We start from the raw sequence: 23,642 nt of genomic DNA, 5'->3' as shown, positions 1-23,642 counted from the left end.
TCCAAAGCATGCTTCTTTGATTGGGCTCTTCACACCTGCATCAAAAAGCCCCCGAATTAATGACAAATTTGCTCAAATTCTGATTAATTCAGGTCTGTTTTGATTTCTAGATATTGGGATATTTGAATAGGGCTCAGTGCATGCCATCACAACATGTTTAGTGTAATCTTTAATCTCTAGAGTGATTATGAGTGCCTATACTTGCAATGTTTAATACTGCCACTGTGATATAAAGTGTGAACATCATCGCCATCTCTCTCTCTCTCTCTCTCTCTCTCTCTCTCTCTCTCTCTAATAAGAGGGTGTAGAGTCTTTTTGCTGTATGTTAACCGATTGGCTGTTTCTTAGTCCTGTGCTAGCTCTACGGTGGAATAGTCTATTTCTAGTCTTTACGCGCATCTGGACGTGACTCTCCCCGCGTCAAACCCGATCATGAGGTCTCCGAGGGTCTTCATCGGTCTACGGAGCTGCTGGATCACCGACGGGATCCGGTAATACAAACGCCCCGCTCCGTTCCCCCTCACACCCACGCGGACAGAATCGGGTTCTGCGCACTTGGCGCTGCTGCTGCATTCACTCTGCCGCGCGCGTCCCGGTTCCGCGATGGTTCTGCGTCGCCTGCGCGTCTGATGACTCCTCCAGCACCGGCAGCAGCATGTCCTCGCGGAAGATTTCCTCCGAATCCTTCAGCTCCATGGGCTCGGACTACCTGGAGAGCCCCGGGGAGGACGGCGAGTGCCCGTTCTCGCGCGTCTTCTGGAACGGCCGGAGCCCCGTGGAGACGCTCTCGTGTCCGTTCGAGGACGCGGCCGTCAGCAGGAGGCTCGCCCGGCGTAAACGCGTCAATCTGGACTCGCTCGGGGAGAGTTTGAGACGCCTCACCTCACCGACGGTACCGAGCCTTACCTTACAACCTTACATTCAATTCAACGTGTGTGTGTGTGTGTGTGTGTGTGTGTGTGAGTTGTGTTCATTTGAAAAAACACAAAACTCGATTCTAAACAATTTTCATTTTTTTAATTTTTTATTTGCGTTCCAAATAATCTCAAACTGCAGTTGGGTTATTTTGATTAAGTTAAAACAAATAATAAAAAATACAGCTAACACAATAAATCTCAGTAAAAACATGATAATATAATAATAATAATAATGTTTTTTATGTATATATACAGACAGCACTTAGGGGCTTTGCATCTGAACTCTTCATACACACACACACACACACACACACACACACACACAGATAGATTTGTTCTTAACTATCTACCCCCCCCCCCACACACACACACACATACACATATATACACAGATGCGCTCCTGCTGTTTACTCTTCAGAAACTACATGTAGGCCTATAATGTACAAATACATATATAATTGATGCACAGATAAATAGATGGATTGGTGCGATCTGTCTCTCTGTCGATCTATCAGCATGGAGAATATTCAGGGTTCTATCCATGAATCCATTCGATCACCAGCGAAATACATCCACTCTCACTAACCAGTTACACCAGTGTAGTCTAGACGCAGTGAGAGTACTGAAGATGAGAATGATGGACTTGAACCAGAAGGATTTTGATCAGAACCGGTGACAGTGCAGATGTCTGAGATCCCGATCCCTCATGATCCCGATCCAATCCCTGAATGGAGAATCAATGTAGAGCATGCTGTGGTTGTTCAGGCCCTGCTGTGTTGTGTGTATTCATCATGTCTCATGTGTAGAGCAGAAGAGTGTGTGTGAAGAGGAAGATAACGTCTCTGTACACTGGGGACTGGTGCGTTCGGGTCTCAAAGAGGCACACACACTGTACCGCAGAGCCGAGATAGTGCATGCATCTCTGCATCAGAATGTTCTTGTCCTGAGCTTCACTCCAATGGATTTACTGTGTGTGTGTGTGTGTGTTGTACTACGCACTTGAAAAATGTGGTTCGTAGCAAACCAACTGCTCCAATGGCATAAATCCGGAACGTGTGTGTGTGTGTGTGTGTGCTTTAGCCGGATTATATGTAAAACACTCAGACCAGCTGCATACTGACTAAAGTCCATGTTTTTTTATGCACTGGTCAGTTTTGAGTTTTTGCGTATTATGCTTCCTTAGCATGTTTTCTTTATGCTAGTTTGATCCAAAACACACATTTAAGTGTTTACTTCACTACACTTTATCTGTTTGCATCTGTAGATTTCAATTACAGTACACATCATTACATGCATGTAAATTCTCTCTTAAAACATTAATGTTGAATGACAGAAAAATCAACATTTTACAATAAGCTTTCACGTGTTAAAAGTTAATTAAATTGGTTAGCACGAACTTACAATTAAAACACTTCTAAATCATGTAGTTAATTCCAACATTTACAAAAATATGAATAAAAATCCAAAGTTGGATTGGTTAGTATTTAATGGATGTGAGCTGATATGAGCCAAAACTGATTTTTCATTTATTACTGTTAATGAATGAAACCTTGCTGTTATGTTAACTAAGTGTAAATTTGTAATTTAGTGTAAAAACAACTTTCATTTCTTAAATTGCTAGTAAATTTCACCATTATAAAGAAGTGGCACATAACATGTATGCATGATATTTCAAAGGAAAATGACTTAAATTGTATTTTATTACAAAATGTACTCCAAGAATCAAATAACAAAATTACTTAACTTCAATTTTTTTTTATTGTGTACACCAAAAAAAAAAGGCACTTAGAAATTACTAGTAAATTTGACTTATTACAAAGAAATAAAGCAGTATTTTCGGTTGTTTTCACTCAAGTTCTTGCAAGCCACGGATTATGTTTGCATGTCAGTTAAAATCATATCTGTCCTATTTGGGGATTAGAGCAAACAAACGTCACTGAACTAACATGCTCTTTAGGAGATAACATTGATCCTTTGTTTTTTAGTTTAGAGCTCTCAAACAATGAAACGCTCTGTTTCAGAAGCTTGCCAACTGCCTACAGACAACATTTTAGGCAACAGATACTCCTCCTGATGCAAAGACTGATCCCAAAGTGACTTCATGATGCTTTCTATAACTAGCTTAAGTCGAAATCGAAGATATTGTTGCATGAAGGCAATCCCAACATGCATTGCAGAAATGCTTGCGAAAGAGGTGTTATTTGATCAAACACAGTAAAAAACGTGAAATATTATTACAATTTCAAATAACTGTTTTCTATTTGAATATATATTCAAATGTAATTTATTTCTATGATGCAAAGCTGAATTTTCAGCATCGTTCCTCCAGTCTCCAGTGTCACATGATCCTTCAGAAATCATAATATGCTGATTTACTGCTCAAAAAATATTTCAGATTTTTTTGTGGAAATTTTTTTTTTTTTTCAAGATTATTTGATGATTAGAAGATTCAAAACAACAGGATTTGTTTGTAATATAAATCTTTTGGAATAATCTATGTATTTATTGATAATTTAATGCAGCCTTTGCTGAATAATAGAAATAATTTCAGATGACTACACAAAGCATGAAGAAAATGAAGCCACTTTAAAGATCAAAAAGATTTTTTTGCAACAATCAAAATAATTTCCCTCCACCTTCTCTCACCATTATGCATTTTATTATAATTCTTATAATTCCCAGCAGTGTCATCACGTTAGTATAAATCAGGTTTAATTTCTCCAGAGAGAGAGAGACTGCTGTAAGTTCACAAAAGCAGATTTGGACAAGTAAAGCTGGATTTGAGCTATTAAGAGCTTTCCTGAAATGAGGAGGATTTTGATTGGAATATTGTTGCCGTGGTAGCGTGATAAAGGCAGCTGATTGGATAAGGATTAAAGGTGTATTCTATTACAGGTAGATCAGCACTGTAAATCCCTTCAAAAAGCGCCAAATCACACAAACAGACAAATCCAATAAAGACTATCGGTTTACCATCACCTTTTTACTCCGTTCAAGTAATGGAGAACTTAGTTTAATTAGTATTTTCACAATCAGAAACTGCTAAATTTAACAATTACAAAGAAATGGCAAGTACTCTAGTTATTTTTATTTACAGTCATATTTAATAGGCTATGTGCAGCCAAAGGAATCTGGCATCAATTAATTTCCATTGAGAAAATACTACTTTTTATTTTTTTTAAGCAACTATATGTAGTTGTATGTATTTTTGTGACTTTCTGCTTGTAAAAATCACACACTCCCAGAAAATATTTTTTGGGGAAGAGTGGGAAATTTTTGAAACTGAATTTTCATGTAAAAAAAAAAAAAAAAACAGAGTTGCTTTAACTTTAGATTTAGTTGTGTCTGGTGTCTTTTGAATCTGTTTGAATTAAAGGAGCTCTCCGAGCAGAGCAATGTTTGGGAATGCTGTTGGTTTTCAGTTAAATCCTTTCTTACTCATCAATCTGGATCGAGCAACTTCTGACTGTATTGTTATTCTTCTTTTTAGACGCAGACAATTCAGCTGGCCCTGCAGAGAACAATGGAGTTTTACAGACAGAAGGAAATAAGGTACATCCACAATGCCTTAGAGTAATTACATATTCTTTATGTCATCCTTTGACAGTAGCCTATTGGGAAAATAGAGTTTCAGATCTCAACAACGTCTTAAATTAGACCAAGATACTAAAGTCTGCAATCAAAAACACTGAAGTCTAAATATGAACCTTATTTTTTTTTACGTGTATTTTTAACGTAAGGCTGCTGCCCGCGGCAATTTGTTACTTGAATGCTTCAGGTCTTATTCTATTCATTTATTTGACTTGTAGAAAAACAATGTTTTATGATGCTTGATATTGCTAATTGGTATTTTATATCATATAATATTAATGTATTTTGTAATATAGTAGTAATGTAGTTTTACTCTTTATTGCACTTTGTTATTTTAGTAATACCTGTAGTGAATGAATCGGAAGTGTTGCACATTTACATGACATTGTTTAACTCTTCATCGCAAGTTAAGGTGGATGCTCTTATAGTGACACCAAATTCACATTTAAAACTAATTTCATTTCCTTTGATACAAAATAATAAAACAAAGTAACCAATTCTGAACACTTAGATCTAATTATATCATTTAAACATTTTAGGATTTTTTCAAAAGTAGCTTGTTGCTTGTAAAAAGTGTATTTTCTGTACAATAAATGACAATACGTTTTTTTAATTTTGTACAAATGTCATTATGACACGCATTATATACGATAAAGCAAATCTCACCTGACTATTTCTCGTATAAATCATATATATTATTGGATAGTATTTAATTTAAAGTTGAATATAACAGTATGTCTAACTCTATCCTCTATAATCTAGCTCTTTATGTAAAGTTAGATGTATACGCATGTCCAACTTTATCTGCATGCATACAGTATATTAACGTACAGTGATATACAGTATGCTATATAGTAACTATACTATTATCACCCAGCTCCAATCCAAATCCAAATTTAAATGAAGACCTTCAGTTCTCCTCAGATATGAAAGGGGAACCTTGAAGCAATAATATATATTTTTCCAGTTTTAATTCGGTTACCATTTTATCCACTCACACCGTGGTGAATGTTAATCAAACTCTCTTTCTCTCGCAGTGGACAAGAGTTTGTAGGAAGCTTGTCAGACGAGCAGAAGTGTTTGTTTGAGAACTCTCGCTGTGACAGCCAGACAGACATCTCAGGAATACTGAAATACACAGCAACTATTTTAGGTAAGTACAAACTAGGACTCCTCAATCAATCGAAGAAATCCAAATCATAATATGACCTTGTGCCATTATTAAATGGGGCGTGAAATGCTCGTTTTCACTCAATATCCTGTTAATCTTGAGTACCTATAGAGTAGTACTGCATCCTTCATAACTCCAAAAAGTCTTTAGTTTTATTATATTCATAAGAGAAAGATAGTCTGTACCGATTTTTCCCGGAAAAACACGACCGACTGGAGGCGTGACGTGTGGGCGGAGCTAAAGAATCACGAGCGCGAGTAGGCTTTTGCGTTGACACCGTTAGGAAAAACAAACCAAAACAAACCATGGCTAACAGTCAGATTCAGCGTATATTTATGATCCAGAATCAGATCCAGAGGCTGAAATTTAACAAGAGCAGCATCAGCAAAGGCGGTATGCTATGTGGTATGTACTGAACTGTATATATTTGCTTAGCGGCTTTGGAAAATGACTAAGTTCCACTTTATGTCGTCTTTTTTTTTTTTTTTTTTTTTAAGCTGTACATGTGGAAAGTGCAGTTTGATGACAACATCGCATGTTGTTTACTTGATGTGCTTACGCGCCGATAGCTAAGTTAACAACACAGAGATATTTGAAGCAGTTTTACTCACCGCCTGCGGTTCCAACACACGATCATGACCCTTTTTCGTTGGGATTGCATCATCCTTAAGAAATAAACAATGTGCAAATCTGGTGTCAAACTGGGCCTTGTTTGTAAAACAAGCATCTTCGAAATGCATGGAACAAACACAAACACTTGCACAACTCCGTTGATGCTCTGTAAAAATAAACTCCATCCACTGGTCCCTTAATGCTGTTTTTTTTTTTTTTTTTGGTAATCTGTGCAGGGTTGTCTTGCCCTGTCAACCAAAAACACACTCCTTTTGTGACATTTCGCTACGCTCTCGCTCTGATCAGTGAAGTCTGTTGTGCTCTCAGTGCTCTGCTATACGGGAGCGTGCGCTCTTCCGGGAGAAGTGCCCTCAGGACCCATATAAGGAAATTCCGCTCCATCTAACGTCACACATAGCCATACTCGAAAAAAACTTTCCGAAACTTTTGACAAACGAGAAGGAGTATTTTTGGAACAGAAATACTCCTTCAAACGTACAACTTAATTTTTTAAACTTTGTCCATGTTTAGCATGGGAATCTCTTTAACAGTGTAACAGTATGCATGAAATAGCATTTCACCCCCCCTTTAAACCTTAAAATGCTGCTGTTTAATTGAATAAGTATAAGTACAGTATGTGTCATGCATGCCTCAGAGTAATATTTTGTATGTACTTTGCATGCTCAAGCATGCATGGGATTTTTAATGTTGATTCAGTATTTGAATTTTGTTAATGTCTGCAAAGTGGTTCGCTTTTAGCATGCATTGACAACATAAAGTGTATTATTTTGCATCATAAATGCAATGTTTCTCATGATTTTTGACCAAATTGTGCAGCTGTAGTACACACCGTGCCACACACACGAAACGGTAAAACTTTGACCTCAATACACACTCACTGACACTTTCCTAAAAACTCCCTCCATTGCTGCAGTCTCCATTCCCGAGCTGTTGCTAAGATACTAACTCTGCCATCCCTAACGAGAACACGTTTATAAATAAACCGCAATGAGCCATTTGAACTGAGCCCTGCCCAGCTAAACCTACTGCGCATCTCACTTTTATGCAGCAGAGCCACAGCGTTTAACCATGCACTTGTGCTGCAGAGATTGATTATTTTGGTAATCGATGGTTTCGCTGGGGGGCAGACCTTTAAACTTTCCATCTTTATGTAAAAGCATGTTTATAAAACAAATAGTTATGCTAAATACAGATCACATGAGCCGGGTTCATTCCCATGTATTTGTCAGTAATTGTCTGTGACTGTTTGCTACATGTTTAAATGCAATGCTGCTACGTTTATTAAAGCTCACCGACATGCTATATTACCTCTCAAGTGCTGCATTGCTTTTACTCAAAGGTTTCTGCATAATACAAATATTAATTCATTTATAGGCTACAGTACTGTTCAAATGTTTGGTGTTGGTACATTTTTTCATGTGTTTAATAAGTAGTCCTCTTATGAAGTTATCTGAAACTTGTTTCTACAATGGAATAAAAATAAATAAAAAAGGTAATGGCACTTTTTATCTCTCAAAACAATTTTTTTTCATCTCACACTTATGCAATTGTGAGTTTTTTCCTTGCAAATTTTTTTTTTATTCCACCACAGAAATGACAACATTTTGTGTCACAATTCATACCTTTTTCTTGCATTTGCAAGTTTACATCTAACAGTTATGTTTTTATTTTAGAATTATGAATTCAGAATTGCGAAAACAAAAGAAAGAAATGTTAGATTGCAGTCACCTTTTAATGTTTTTTTTAAATACAATAATAGAAACAAGCTTCCTTTTCTAAAGGATTCATTTATTTGATAAAAAAAAAACTTGATAAAGTTATTATATACTATTATATCAATGTTGAAAATGGTTGCGCTGCTAGGTATTTTTGTGGAAATTGTGATGCATTTTATTTTTCAGGATTCTTTAATGAATAGAAAGTACAAAATAACTTTTTGTATATTTTTATAAATTACTGTCACTTTGATGATGCATCCTTGTAAAATAAAGCAATAATTTATTTAATTTTTTTAAAAATAACTTAACAAATAATTAAATTAAAATGTATTAAATGTAAAACATTTTTTTAAATGTGCTGTCAAATGATTAATCGTGATTAATCGCATCCAAAATAAATTTTGTTTACATAATATATGTGTGTATACACACATATGCATGTATATATTTCAGGAAAATATGTTATGTTTACATATTAAATATATTTATATATAATATAAATTATATGAAAATAAATTTGTACATGTAAATGCCTGTAAATATTTTAAAAATATATACTGTATGTGTGTTTATTTTATATATACATAATAAATATAAACAGAACACACAAAAACATTTCTGAATGCGATTAATCATTTGACGGCACTAATTAAATGTATTACTATTAATGTTAATCAATTATTTTTTTAAATCTATTTTGAAAAGTAATGTATTTTTTTTTATTACTGAAAGATGATTAAGCAAATTGATAATTTTTTGCATTATTTTTTCACAGGCATGGACTTTGCCGACATCCGTGGCCGATTCGGGGAGGAATTCTTCGGTTTGTGTCTTGAGGAGAACGAGAGGGTTCTACGAGCTCTCGGTGGAAACCTGCAGGACTTCTTCAACGGTTTCGACGCTCTTCTAGAACACATCAGAACATCCTGCGGCCGCCGAGCGTCGTCTGATGCTCCTTCTTTCCTATGCAAAGACTCTCCCCAGGAGAGCGAAGAGACGAATGCGGAGAGCGGTGTTGGACGGACTCTTCTCCTCCACTGCTTCAACCCTGACCCTACTGTGGGCGTTGCCATGCCTGGCTTAATCCGGGCCGCCGCTCGTCGCATCTACCAATCGGATGTCTCGGTGGAGGAAGCTCCTCCCACATGGCTGCACACAGCCAATGAGGACGGTGAGCTCTCGACGGACTCCTCCCCCTCTTCATCCCCATCTCCGCCCTCATCTTCATCTCCTGCCTGTTTGTCATTCCTCATTCGAGAGGTCCGGACTCAACCCACATCCTCGTCCTCGCAAACCGCCACCGGATCTCGTCAGCTGTCGCGCTCGCCACTGGATTTGCGCATCGGTCTGAGCACGTTTTGCCGGGCCTTTCCCTTTCACCTGGTTCTGGGACCCAACATGGAGGTCCTGCAGGTCGGGGAGGGGTTTCGGAAACAGGCCAAGAGCGAGCCGCACCGGACGCTCACCTTCAGCACCAGCTTTGAGCTGGTTTCTCCCAGAATCCCCTGCTCCTTCCAGAACATTCTGCTCCGGCTGTCCACGCCGTTCACTATTCGTACACGACCTGATGGATCAGCACTCGACAGCAGAGAGAAGGTAAGAGAAGTAGTTTGGTAAATGATGAGAATCTGTGTTTGTTCAGATGCGAAACATGCTTTTAGATAGAATAATGTAAGTTGAAAATGTACAAAATATACAAAAAGTATTTTTTTTTTTAAATATTGCTATAATATCGTATCGTGAGATTTTGATATCGTAACAATCCTAGTTTACGCGGTTTATGGTTAAAAAAATTTTATTTTCCACTTACTGTACGTTATTGTAACTCCTTTTGCTTTCTGAAACGCGTTGATTTTTAGAAAGCTCATCGTTCTGAAAAGCGTGGTGTGCTCTGATTGGCCAGCTATACAGTGCATTGTGATTGGTCGAATACCTCAAGCGTGTGACAGAAATAGTACACCCCTTACCATATTTGGAAACATACAGCATCTCCACGACATGGAAACAATACTACAGTGAGAATAAAAGTTTCCACCTTCTTTCTTTGCGTGAACATTTAGGCGGCGTTTTGCAAACTAAAGCTGCACAATTAATCTAATTTCTAATCACGATTACAATTATGGATGCCACAAATACATAATCGTTTAAAGTGGTAATTAATCGATCAAAATCCACTTATTTAATTTTGCACGCTTAAGATACGTTTTTTTCTTTCTGCATGTTATCTTAAGGGTTTTTCCGTTGTTTTAGTTTCAGTATAACATTATAATACCATTAATATATATTTTTGTATGATTTAAAGAAGAAACCAATCCGATGTATATTGACATTTGAGGCTTAATACTATTGAAAAGCACTAAAAGTTTTTCAGTTGGAGTTTTTTCAGCTTGATTATTTTCATATAAAAATATGGCATGCAGTTGCATCAAACAATGGTATAAACATCATTCAATGTAAATTGTGATAATCGTAATTACAATTTCAAGGGAATAATAGACAATATGATTTTTGTCATAATCGCCTTAATGCAAATCTTCCCACATCATGACGTAGACATGTGGGGGCATGTTTTAACGAGGCGTGGACCAGCCTTAATTTTTAGCAAGAATATCTCTTTGGGTTTGAAACTTTAGTCTTTGCAGCTTTAAGGATCTTATCTATTCACAAACAGCTTGTAACACTCCAAAGACAAAGGAAAAATTGAAATTGCAACAAAAAGTGCGGCGTAACTTTTTTTTGAGTTGTAATCACAACAATTTTTTGCAACCTGCTTGAACTCAAAAATGATTCATTCAGAATTTGGAATGGGAATTTATTTTGCTGTCCACATTTATTGTTGACGAAAACTATGAAAATGTTTTTTCTGAATTGAAATAAAGCTGACATATAAATATTGAAAGCTGAAAAACTTAAATGCAAATTTTAAAAAATATTATCTTGGTAGATTAATGAAATAAGTTTGTTGAAAAAACTGGAATAAAAAAATGTAAACAAATTGTAAAAAAAGCAAAAAAAAAGAGACAAAAGCTCATAAAATTGAAATGAAAATTATGTTTATTTTAGCACGGGTGCAACAAAATGTATATAAAAGTCAACTCTCGTGGTTTTGAAACAGTGAAAATGCATGAAAGCTAATCCTCTTTTACAGTGACCCATATGTAAATCAGTTTCCTTCATAATCCTTTAATTGGCTTGAAGAAAATCCCAGGTCTCCCACTAATAATTACACCAGTGTAGTGGTGTTCGTGTCCGCTCGTCTCATAAATATGATCGTCCTAACATGACTTGAAGGCAGCTTTAGACAGTGGGAACGTGTCCTAATTACAGAGTTTGCCATCACTGAAAGCAAACCTGCAGAATTATTTCCTAAATCAGCGCAGATAATTATGAAATGATTTGGACAGAGATGCAGTTTACATTCTGATGTGGTTCACCCTGGAGAGGAGCTTCAGCAAACACACACACACACACACACACACACACATGCATGCACGCACGCACACACACACACACCATACACACACAAACACACAGGGTTTTACAGCTAGAATGGGAATAGAATAGAAACCACCTGCCGTAATGAAACCAGAAGACTTGGTTTGTGTGCTTGGGCTCAGCGCTGGCAACCAGAAGGTCACTGGTTCGAATCCCATGAGGAGCAAGTTGTGAGATGTTAAGATATTTCACTAAATAAATTTTGAACAGAAGTTTGTAAAGCTTTCAAAATGGATATATGTAATACATCTGCACTGCAAACGTAAATGCGTAAAAAAAAAAAATGTTGATTTGTCAACCGTGAATCTTTATTTAACAATTTATTTGCAATCCCTATGGAGAAAATAAGTGGGAACCCAGATTAGTTATAAATAGTTATAAAAAAAGAATATTCAATAATACACAAAGTTGACAAAATTTCATTTTTAGTATCCCTGAGATACTGTTATAGTTTTGATTATTATTTTCTAATTTGTTTTTAGTTTTTTATATTTTCTGTCTTGATTAAAATTTAAGTCATTTTAGTGATTTTTTTTTGTTTTAAATTTTTTGTTAAAATGCCTTATTTATTATTTTTATTAATATTTTTATTATTTTTATTTTTTTATTTTAGGTATACTGAATTAAAGTCTTGGTAGTTTTGTTGTTTGTTTTTGTCTTGTTATTTCTGTATAGTTTGTATTGGGTTTTTTTGTGTGTCACTGCAGGTTCGCAAAAAAAAAAAAAGAAAATTGAAATGTAGCCTTAGTATTTACCTGGAATTATAACCTTTTTTTTTATTTTTTATCAGAACCTGGTTTTCTGTACTTATTGAAATTCTTAAAAACTATAAAAAATGATTAATATTTCCATGAACTTAGTACACTGAAAAAAAAAAAAGCATTTTCATGACTGGTTGCATTGTATTATTCGCATTTCACATTTTTCCTGCTGCCACATCAGAGCTGAAACTCTTTGCTCAGTGATTAATTTGAGAGTTTCGTCTCTGTTCCATGTCGTTTAGCAGCAGCTTTTATTTTTATCCAGAGTAAGTTGCAGGGTGCTGATGGCAGGAACAGGCCGTCCCGCTGGAGACATCAGTGCCTCGCTCCGGGGTACAATAGTGATTGTGTTAGGAGAAACTTAGGAACTAAGCACTTTTCTTCAAGCTGTGTGTGTGTGTGTGTCCTGAAGCTGCTTACTGGACTGAGGATGATAAATGTGAACAAATATTAATAAACAGCATAACACTGTGCCAGCACTAAAAGAGCGAGATGCAATGCGACAAAAACGGATTATAATCAGCGGTGTGGACAGCTGCATTCATTATCATGGTAATGGTAATGATGTAATTAAAATTGTAATTTATATAAAATATAAAAAAAGTTTTTTTTTTATCTTGATTTTTTTTTTTTTTTGTGGTTTATTATGTAACCCTGATGCAGACACTGACTTTACTGTATTTGACAGTGAGGTCAAATGAAAAAAGTCAGTTATATTAAATATAAATTAAATATTAATCACCCAGCCCTGGTGGCAAAAAAGCAATAGTAACAAAATGCATTGCTTTCCACTTAACACTATTTTAATGGAGTAACGCAGTATTGTAATGCATTCATTTTAAAAGTAACTTTCCCCAACACTGGTGATAGAACTTGTGTTCAGTGTTTACTCAGAAGTATGAATTGTAACGCTCTCGCTCTGGGGTGCGTTTCCCAAAACCATAGTTGCTAACCTGAAAACAACTTAGTTGGTTGGCAATGGGAAATTGCATTGCAATCAACAAAGTTGCTATCTTAGTTAGCAACTATGGTTTTGGGAAACGCACCCCTGATTAGCACCTCAACGCGCTCAGGAGTGCAAATGTCTTTTTAAAGCTCTCCTCTTCAGCCCTCGTTCTCTTTAATCTGTTGTTCTTTGAAGGATGGTGTCGTCAGATCTGATGTGTGTAAACGTGTGTCACAGAAAGCCGTTTGTTGTCTTGTCATGTAAAACACAGCTACATTTGAAAGCTCCGAATCAAGGTGGCTTTTCTAACGGAGAAGATAAATAATTAAACAGATGAACAGATGATGAAATGAAAGTCAGGTGTCAATGGCAGAAGCGTGTCTGATCTCTGCACCTGTCGACAGACAAACTGATGGAGAATTGATCTCAAAATATCTCTCCATTACTAGAGTAGCAGTGTCTTTATTAGGGTTATGAGTTAATTGTTGAATCACTCAAAAGAGTTCACAGCCAAAACAAGAGCTTGTTCAGTGTGAATATTATTTTATTAATCAATGTAATGAAGTGTGCCACCATCTATTTTTTCATCCATCCATCATTCATTCTATCCTTCCATCCATCCATCCATCCATCCATCCATTCATAGTACATTCTTTCATTCAATCCATCCATATATGCATCCATCTATCAATCATTCCAACTGTCCATACATCATCCATCCATCATTCCATTCATCCATCCATTCATCTTTTTATCAATCCATTCATCATTCATTCTATCCTTCCATCCATCCATCCATCCATCGTCTAGTTTGATCATTCTATCGATCCATTGATCCATCCATCCAATGTTCATTCACTTATTCATCCATCCATTCCTACATCCATCTATCCATTCATCCCATCAGACCCTCCATCCATTTATTGATCCATTGTTCATTCGATCATTTCATCTACCCATCCATTCCTCCATTATTCAGTCCGACCCTCTATCCATCCATCCATCCATCTTTCTATCAATCCATTCATCATTCATTCTATCCTTCCATCCATCCATCCATCTATCCATCCATCATCTAGTTTTATCATTCTATCGATCCATTTATCTATCCATCCAATGTTCATTCTCTTATTCCATTCAGCCATCCATTTAATACATCCTTTGTCCTTATATCTATCCATCCATTCCTACATCCATCTATCCATTCATCCCATCAGACCCTCCATCCATTTATTGATCCATTGTTCATTCAATCATTTCATCTACCCATCCATTCCTCCATTATTCAGTCCGACCCTCTATCCATCTATCCATCCATCAATCCAAACAACCAACTATCCATCCGTTCCTACTATCCATCCCATCTGACCCTCCATTGATCCATTGTTAATTCTATCATTCCATGCATCCATCATTTGTTCTGTTGTTCTATCATTCCATCCTTCCATAGATACATCCATCCATTGTTCATTCTATTCATCCATCCATCTATTCATCTATCTATCAATCGTCAAACCACTGCAGAAATATTCTCTGGACTCTCTAGATCAATAATCATCAACAATCATCAATAATTTTGTCCTTTGGTTAGTTATAATGGAGTCATTTTAAAAAGGGGCGTGGCCAAATATAGCCAAAAGCTTATAAAACCTAACTGAAAACTTGGCGGAAACGTGTAAGAGGACGTGTAATTAGCCTGCAGTTTCATGGAGATCTGACCATATATGGAGCTATAACAGCTTAAAAAACAGATAAAAATTGTGCATCTGATCACTGATCAAAGTACTATGATTCGAGGTATCCATGTCAGGAGCACAAACCCTGCTAGACGAGTTACACGCTGAAATAAAATGCATTTTCCTAACGAATGTGGAATTATCCCATATTAGATATATTCTCATAAAACATGCAGAGAGCATTGAATACTTGCTCAAGAATTCCACCATAGCAACCAACCTAATAAAAGAACAGCCTCTCTCACTAAATCTCTCTCTCTCCTCGAGTGATGTGATCAGATCTAGTGTGTGTGTGTGTGTGTGTGTTTGTGTTTGAAATGTATGACGCTAAAATCCGACATGCTTTGTTGTTTTTCTTGACAAGCATGTAAGTGAGTGCGCCTTCATTGCAACACAACCACGTCGGGCTTATTGCATTAATATTAATTCCCAACCAATAAATTGAATTTGTAAAATGTTATGCATATTAGCTTTTCCATTCCAGTGCTTTACTTTCATCTGTGTGTGTGTGTTTCAGGTGATGGAGCTCAAAGGTCAGATGCTTCACCTCCCGGAATCCAACTCCATAATGTTCCTGGGCTCGCCGCGTGTTGATAGGCTGGAGGAGCTCATGGGGCGGGGCTTACATCTGTCTGACATCCCTATTCATGATGCCACACGTGATGTCATTCTGGTGGGTGTGTCATTCAAACATCATTAGATGTCACTTGATGGAACAATTGTAATTATTACTATTAATAAATGTAATTATTTATTGTTTTGACTTCATACTTACACCCCTTAACTCTGGTAAAATCTGCATCTAATAGTTAATTATGAAAAGGATATTTCTGGTTCTGGATGTCAGTCACCAAAATATTTAGAAACAGTTTACAGTACATTTAGATATTGCTAGTAGATTTCACAATTCATTACAAGCTGCAAGCAACGCATTGTTTAAAAAGTGAAATGGTTACTCGTAAAACATATTTTCTCATTAAACATAACCCAATAATTAGAAACTATGCATGTTTTATTTTTAACTTTAAAAAATATTTTTTTACAGTGTTAATCTGAAATTATATAAAAAATTCAAATAATTGACATTTAGCTGAAATCAAAATATTGGATAAAAAAATTTGCTTTGGCAATTAGCTGAAATCGAAGTACTAAAATTAGTCAAACTAAAACATAAAAAAATGTATTAATGCGAAATAGAAATAGTAAAAAAACTAACGTTTTGTAATTGGTATTAGTTTTATATATTTTTTTTATATTTTAATTACATTTATTTTCATATATTTTTATTTTAATAAAATAACAAAAAATAAAACTGAAATAAATATAAAGCCTAAAAATAAATATTAAAGTTTTATATATATATATATATTTATCTTCATTTTTATTTCATTTTTATTTTTTGTAAATAATATAATAATATATATACTTTATATACATAACAGTATTAATTAACTAAATTAAAGATATGGAAATAGACAAAACAGTTTCATCATTTTAATTAGTTTTGGTTTTATAATATTTGAATATTTATATTTAGCTTTATTTTTGTTTACATAACATTTTTAAAACTTATACTGAATTAAAAATAAATGAAAGCTTATTAAAAATATTTTTTAAAACTCATAAAAATGATAAAAAAAACATACAATTACTAAAACAAAAATTTGAATGAAAACTGAAAATAAAAGCTAATTAAAAATATTAAGTACTTTATAACAGTCTATATATGATACAACAATAACTCTACAGGACGATACCTACCATAATTCATATCTGATCATTTCTGTAGGTTGGAGAACAGGCCAAAGCTCAGGATGGGCTGAAGAAGCGCATGGATAAACTCAAAGCCACGCTGGAGAAAACCCATCAGGCTTTAGAGGAGGAGAAGCGCAGAACCGTCGACCTGCTCTACTCCATCTTTCCCGGCGACGTGGCTCAGAGACTCTGGCAGGGGCTTCCCGTTCAGGCCAAGAAGTTTGATGACGTCACCATGCTGTTCTCTGACATCGTGGGCTTCACGGCCGTGTGCGCGCAGTGCACGCCGATGCAGGTCATCAGCATGCTGAACGAGCTCTACACGCGCTTCGACTACCAGTGTGGCATCCTGGACGTCTACAAGGTAAAGCTATCGGTCATGCTCCATACATCGCTTTTAACTAGGACACCCCAGCAAACGCGTTGCAACCAACTTCCTAGAAGCCACCTTAAACATCAAAGCAACAACATAGAAATCACCTACTAGCACCTTACAGATGTACTGAAACCACCTCGTACCACTTTAACAAATGCATCAGTGGCCATCAGCATTTAAAAGCTTTTAACTTTACAAGTTGATCTTTAAAGACACACACACACGCACACAAGTGTGTTCAATGAAAAGGCATTTAGTGAGTTTATGTCAATAAATTGGCGTTATAAACTGTGGCCCTCCATTAACGCAAATAAAAGTGTGTGTGAACTGCTGATGCCAGCTCTGATCCTCTTACTCGCACACACACACACACTCAGTATGTAAATGCGGTCTGCTGTGCTGGCATCAGTGCGTCTCCAGAGAGAGACAGATTCATATTCATGTGTCCCTCGCCTGCTTTGTGTTAAGTGTTATTCATCAGAGAGCAGTTATATTCTGACAGCAGCCGACTGTGAGCGTCAAGAGCCACAATCTGAGCTTGTGTGTGTGTGTGTGTGTGTGTATGACAGGGTGAATCTCACAAAGACACATCTGAAACACATTTGACTCTAAATCAAAGATAGAAGTTTATATTTTGCATGAAACAGGATGATGCGATAATATCATCAGAGATTAAATTATAAGGGAGTCTTGATTGTTGCTTACAGAAATACAGTAAACGCTCTCTTCTTCACAGATTGAGACTATCGGCGATGCGTACTGTGTGGCAGGCGGGCTCCACAGGAAGATTGACAGCCATGCTAAGCCAATCGCGCTCATGGCGCTGAAGATGATGGAGCTGTCAGAGGAAGTGCTGACGCCCGACGGTAAACCAATCAAGGTGAGTTAGAGGATTTGTTTGAATTACTGTGCTATTTTTTTGCAGTAAATTTTCCATTAAATTACTTATTTACCATATAATATTTGCAAAAATTTGCAATTTAATGCCAGCTCACTCTGGGAGGGATACTGTATGCCATAATGCAAAGCACTTGATCTTTCTTTTTGACTCCTTTTTTCACTGATTATTTGATGAAATGGCTATAATGTAGGCATGTAGCTCAAGTGGTAGAGCACTGCATTAGCAAGTGCAAGGTTGGGGGTCCGAATCCCAGGGAACACATGTTAGGAGAAAATTGTTAGCATTGAATGCAATGTAAGTTGCTTTGGATAAAAGCGTCTGCTAAATGCATAAATGTAATAAATAATATATTAATAAGAAAATTAAAAAAATAAGATAAATTCATATAAAATGAATAATTCTATTTTTTTTTTTAATCTAAAAATAAATACATATTAAATAATAACTGCACACCACTAGCTTAATTTTTAAAATAGGTTGATGGCTAATTTCGCTGGAACTTGTGACTAGTGACAATAAACTACTACTACTACTAAATTAAACATAATGATGGGTGGTCATGTGATCAAAATGTAACAGGGATTTAAGAGATTTGAATCCCCTTCATCCCCTTCTGTAGCTTTTGTTCGTCATGTGTTGATGGTGGAGCGCCGGTTTAATGTTGCTCACAGAGAGACACTCGTGTGTGGGGTTGTGTTAGGGATATTGTGTTTAACAGCTCCATCAACACTCACTGTAAAAACAGAGTGGAATCTGGTCGTCATGGAGACAGCGGAACACTCCAAGTGCTTGCCGCTAATTGATTGTTAGATTGTTGCTGTTTTCTCCCATTTAGAGGAAGTCAACGAGCCAATCGCTGCGTCTGAGAGGCTCGGGCTCGTGTGTGTGTGTGTGTGTGTGTGTGTGTTCCGAAGTGTCTCTGAGCATGAAGTGTCAAGTCTGTACTGAAATGACTGCAACAATGGTTGTTTGTTTAGTAAAACTGAATGATTGTGGAATATAACCGTCCAAGTTAAATGTAAATTAAATGTGTGTAGTACAACTAACCACAAAAAAGTTACTTGAAGCAAAATCATTTACTGTAATGAAACATGAAAACATTTGTATATTTTTTAATATTCAGATACACTGAAAAACAAATTGGCATAGGATTTACTTTGAAAGAAGTTTCATTCAGGCATTGTTAGTTAACCTTACAAATAATTACAAATAACTACAAATTTTTACTTTAGCTTTAAATACTAAAAATAATTTATAAATAAATGTAATAAAAACTATATAGAACAAAAACATAGAAAATATATCTAGTTCAATATAAAATGAGTAAAACTAAATTAATTAAAACTAAATAATAAAAATGAATAAAAATTATTAGACTTATTGTTTTTATAAAAATGACAGAAACAACAAAAATGTTAAAAAATAAAATTAAAACAGAAAATTGCCTCCACAATAAGTAAAAATAAACAAATTAAAATTAATTCATAAAAATTAATACAAACTACTACTAACTAATAGAAACACATAAACTATAAAAAAACTAAAATTTAAGTGAAAATTTGAATTATAAACATATAATCTGATAAAAGTTAAATAACTAAAACTAAATGAACTAAAACTACTAAATACAAATGAATAGAAACTATATAGACATATAAAATAAAAACTAGCGAAAATGACAAAAACTACAAAATTACTAAACTGTAAAAATGAAAGTAAAAATACACAGAATCTAAAAAATAAAACCTAAATTCAAGATATTAAGGAAAACTATAATAGTACATGAGTGACAGTAGAATAACACAGGTGCACACATTAGTATTCCTGAGAGATTGCTGTGTGATTGACAGCACTGTCAGTGTGACAGCGAGGCCATGAATAATATCAGGGTCGTCATCGAGGGCAATCATCATTAAATGTGTGTGTATATTTGTAGACTCTCTGTGACACGAGAGCAGCAGTAATAAGATGCCCATTCCATAACAGCACTGTTTATGAGCGGTTCAGATCGTCACCTGCTTACAGCTGTGTGTCTGACTCTCGTGTCTACAGCCACCACTGAGTCACTCCAGGAACAGTTCATCCAAAAAAGCTGATACAAACATCACAATATTCCACAACACTCCAGTCCATCAGTGAATGTCTTGAGAAGATGTCTTGACATTTCCATTGACATGGCGATGAAGCAGATCAGAAGTGTGATCTGTTCTGCTCTGCCCTGAGTTTGATTGACAGCTGTCAGTCACAGACGTTGCTGCCCTCATGATTTCTTTTTCAGCACTCGTCGTGTGTTTCTTGCACTCTTCACAGTATTGGCTCTTCTCTAGTGTTTCTGTGGTGATGCTAGTGTGCGTGTAGTTGGATAGCTAGTCTCAGATGCACATATTAGCTCTCATATTAGCATTTTAAGACACAGGAGGTTTGAAAAGAGATGCTGCGAAATTATCCCGCCTCATAAGATTTCTTGATTTAGCCACAAGGCAATCCCAGAATGCACTGCAGCAAGAGTTGCAGAGATAGAGATGTTGCTAAGCTGACTGATACGTTAATATGCATAGATTTCTACATAAAATGCATAAATACTGGTTACAATAATTCCATTTTAAATGCATTGAAAGGTAGAAAGTTCAATAGAATTTGGAAAAGATTTAATTATCATTTAATTTGAATTTATTTATGTGGATTTTACTTCATTCCACGCATGACATTTAGTCAAAATGCAATAGATGCAAAAAAAAGCACATTTACATGTTAGGAAATGTTAAATATTAAATAATTATTTAAATACTACTTTTAATTTAAAAGTATAATTGTATTATTTTAAAAATGTTTATGTATTTTTTGCCTTGATTTAAAAAAATTTTTTTTTCAAATTTTCAAACTATTGTATTATTGTTATTATATAATGGTGTGTTTATATTTATTTATTTATTTATTTTTTACTTAGTTTAGTAAATTGGATAAAGTGTAAAAGTGACAATCTGACACTTGAGTTTCTGTATGATTTAGACCAGTGGTTCCCAACCTTTTTCAACTCGCGGCCCACACAACTAAACACATATGTTTGCGCGGCCCACTTCAAAAAAATTAACTGACCCCGCTATTGTTGGGTTAATAACTTAGTACTCAGAAGCTAGATTTTTTTGATCAATTTTGCAATTGTGCTTTTACAGTCATAAATGCATTAAGGATTAATTTGAAACATATTTCCAAAAGAAAACCAATCAGAGCTTTATCAAAAAGTTGTAACATCTCTAGAACAGACATAAGTCAAAATTATCACTATAGTGAAGATGTAAAAAAATGTATAGCCTTGTGGCAAAAAAAAAAAAAAAAATCCTGTATACAGGGACTTTTTTTTCTTTTTTTGCCATGCATTGTTCATAGAGCTCATTAATTGTAGCGGTGCCTCAGGTGTTTGCAGTGTGTATACAGTATGTGTATGCGGTCAGCAGTGAGAGCCCATAAATATAACGCGAAAGCACATTAAAATAATGCACGAGTGCGAATCTCTCTGTTCGCAGCAGATTTCCTTTGCTCTGTCACAAAACCGGTCGTGCTTGCTCAGATACACGCTGCTTTGCGAGGAGAGAGTGTGCACACTTAAAACGTGTCTCCTCTCACTTAAACTGCATCCTGTTCACTAACAAATTCACTCTATGCTCATGTGTTAGACATGAATTATTTTCGCACGTTTTTATTTCTAGCCTTTTACCACAGTGAGAACGCTCTGATCCGTCAACATTGGCTCCAAAAAAAGGCGCATCACAGACAGTATGTGAACCTGGAGTTAGGCATATGCGCACGCTCAAATAGTGATTTTAGGACGTTTTCTTTTAATCGCACAGCCCTAGAATGGACTGGAAATGAACAGAAAATAACTAGGGGGCCGCGGACCACAGGTTGAAAACCACTGATTTAGACTGTATGCTGCTCAGTGTTGTGAATTCTTCTCGACTGAAGGGTTCTGCAATACTTCGATTACTGTGATGCGATCTCTACTGTATAAAGCGCTGTATGAATAATCTCTTCTCTCTGTGTAGCTGAGGATCGGGATCCACTCGGGCTCAGTGCTGGCTGGAGTGGTCGGTGTGAAGATGCCACGCTACTGTCTGTTTGGAAACAACGTCACGCTGGCCAGCAAGTTTGAGTCGGGCAGTCACCCGCGCTGCATCAACGTCAGCCCAACTACATACCAGTGAGAGAACACACACACACACACACACACACACCAGTCAGTGTTTCTCAGCTGATGTGTAACTCCTCTGCATTGGAGACAGTCACACCTGTTTCTATGGCAACCTGCTTCAGTCGAGATCGACAAATACGATGCTTTGCAGTCAAGTGCAGCTCTGAAGATCTGCTCTCTCTCTCTCTCTCACACACACACACACACATACACGAGCACTTGTGTTTGTATACATTGTGATTAATCCCATCCAAAATAAACGTTTTTGTTTGCATGATATATTCTGTGTATATTTAATATGTATATATACATACACACACGTACAGTATATATTTTAAGGATATTTACATGTTATATTTATATCACTTATATTACAAATAAATATATTTAATATACAAACAATTTTTTCTGAAATATAAACATGCATTTGTGTGTATTTATATATATATATAATAAATATACACAGTACACACGTTATGTAAACAAAAACATTTATTTTGGATGCGATTAATCACTATTAAACATTTGACAGCACAACATAATTCATATTTTGTTCTTACAAATTAGTTTTTGCGAATTCCTTTCCATTTGGTTTTCTTCTCAGACTCCTGCGTGACGAGCGCACGTTCACCTTCATCCCTCGCTCCCGGGAGGAGCTTCCCGACAACTTCCCCAAAGAGATCCCGGGAGTCTGCTATTTCCTGGAGGCGGGGAAAAACCCGAGCCACGCCTCTCTCACCAGCACTCGCTCCGCCCCTATCCGGAAAGTGTCCTATAACATTGGGACCATGTTTCTACGGGAGACTAGCCTCTGAGACGGCCCCGCCCATTTGCTATGGCATCACGTCCTGGAGACTAGTGTTGCCTGTGGCAACTGTTGGCCCCGCCTCTCGTCCCAGAGGCGTGACACGGAGAGGGTGGGGAGGATGGTCCCGCCCCTTTATAGGAGCCATGGATAATTGTGTTCTGAAATACAATAAAAACTAAAATATGTATATATATATAGATATATTTAAAATAAAGCCTTCTGCTCAACGGCATAGCCAAACTTTGATGGTGTACACATGGAAATACTACAGACAAGCTCATGTAAACACACATTTCTTGCTGCATTGCAGGTAATAGATTTAACATGCATAACTTTGGTGCCTTTACTTCCCATACACATACATGAACACACACATCACACACATCACAAAAATGCCATTTTAAACGCCGCCATTAACCACTGTTAAATTCTTTGTGTTTGTTTGTGTGTGTGTGTGTGTGTGTGTGTGTGCTAATCCTCTATTAACCATTGTTAGATCGCTTGTGTGTGTGTGTGTGTGTGTGTGTGTGTGTTCTACCATTAACCACAGTAAGATTGTGTGTATGTGTGTTTGGCCTCCAGTTTGTGTGTGTGAATTTGTGTAAAGAAGACTGAGGTCGTTTCGCGCTTCTCACATCTGAGGCA

The 23,642-nt window shown here is 36.2% G+C and overlaps 1 protein-coding gene across 1 annotated transcript; it reads left to right on the top strand.

Moving 5' to 3' along the window:
• The first annotated feature begins 254 nt into the window (after positions 1-254).
• Positions 255-23,642, top strand: LOC113114696 (guanylate cyclase soluble subunit alpha-2-like). Its single transcript, XM_026281621.1, has 9 exons — positions 255-892; positions 4,408-4,469; positions 5,546-5,661; positions 8,806-9,626; positions 15,486-15,641; positions 16,758-17,087; positions 17,836-17,979; positions 22,044-22,198; positions 22,794-23,642. The coding sequence occupies exons 1-9, from the start codon at positions 656-658 to the stop codon at positions 23,002-23,004; spliced, it is 2,232 nt and encodes a 743-aa protein (XP_026137406.1). The 5' UTR covers positions 255-655; the 3' UTR covers positions 23,005-23,642.

Source organism: Carassius auratus, chromosome 15 (assembly GCF_003368295.1).
Source record: "Carassius auratus strain Wakin chromosome 15, ASM336829v1, whole genome shotgun sequence".
Taxonomy (NCBI): domain Eukaryota; kingdom Metazoa; phylum Chordata; class Actinopteri; order Cypriniformes; family Cyprinidae; genus Carassius; species Carassius auratus.
The sequence above is the reverse complement of the archived record's forward strand: the minus strand, read 5'-3'. Positions and strand labels throughout refer to the sequence as shown.

Coding starts and splice junctions, on each gene's coding strand:
- LOC113114696 (XM_026281621.1), top strand. CDS start 656: ATGTCCTCGCGGAAGATTTCCTCCGAATCCTTCAGCTCCATGGGCTCG. Junction 9,627..15,485: donor CACTCGACAGCAGAGAGAAG/GTAAGAGAAGTA, acceptor TGTGTGTTTCAG/GTGATGGAGCTCAAAGGTCA. Junction 22,199..22,793: donor GTCAGCCCAACTACATACCA/GTGAGAGAACAC, acceptor TTTTCTTCTCAG/ACTCCTGCGTGACGAGCGCA.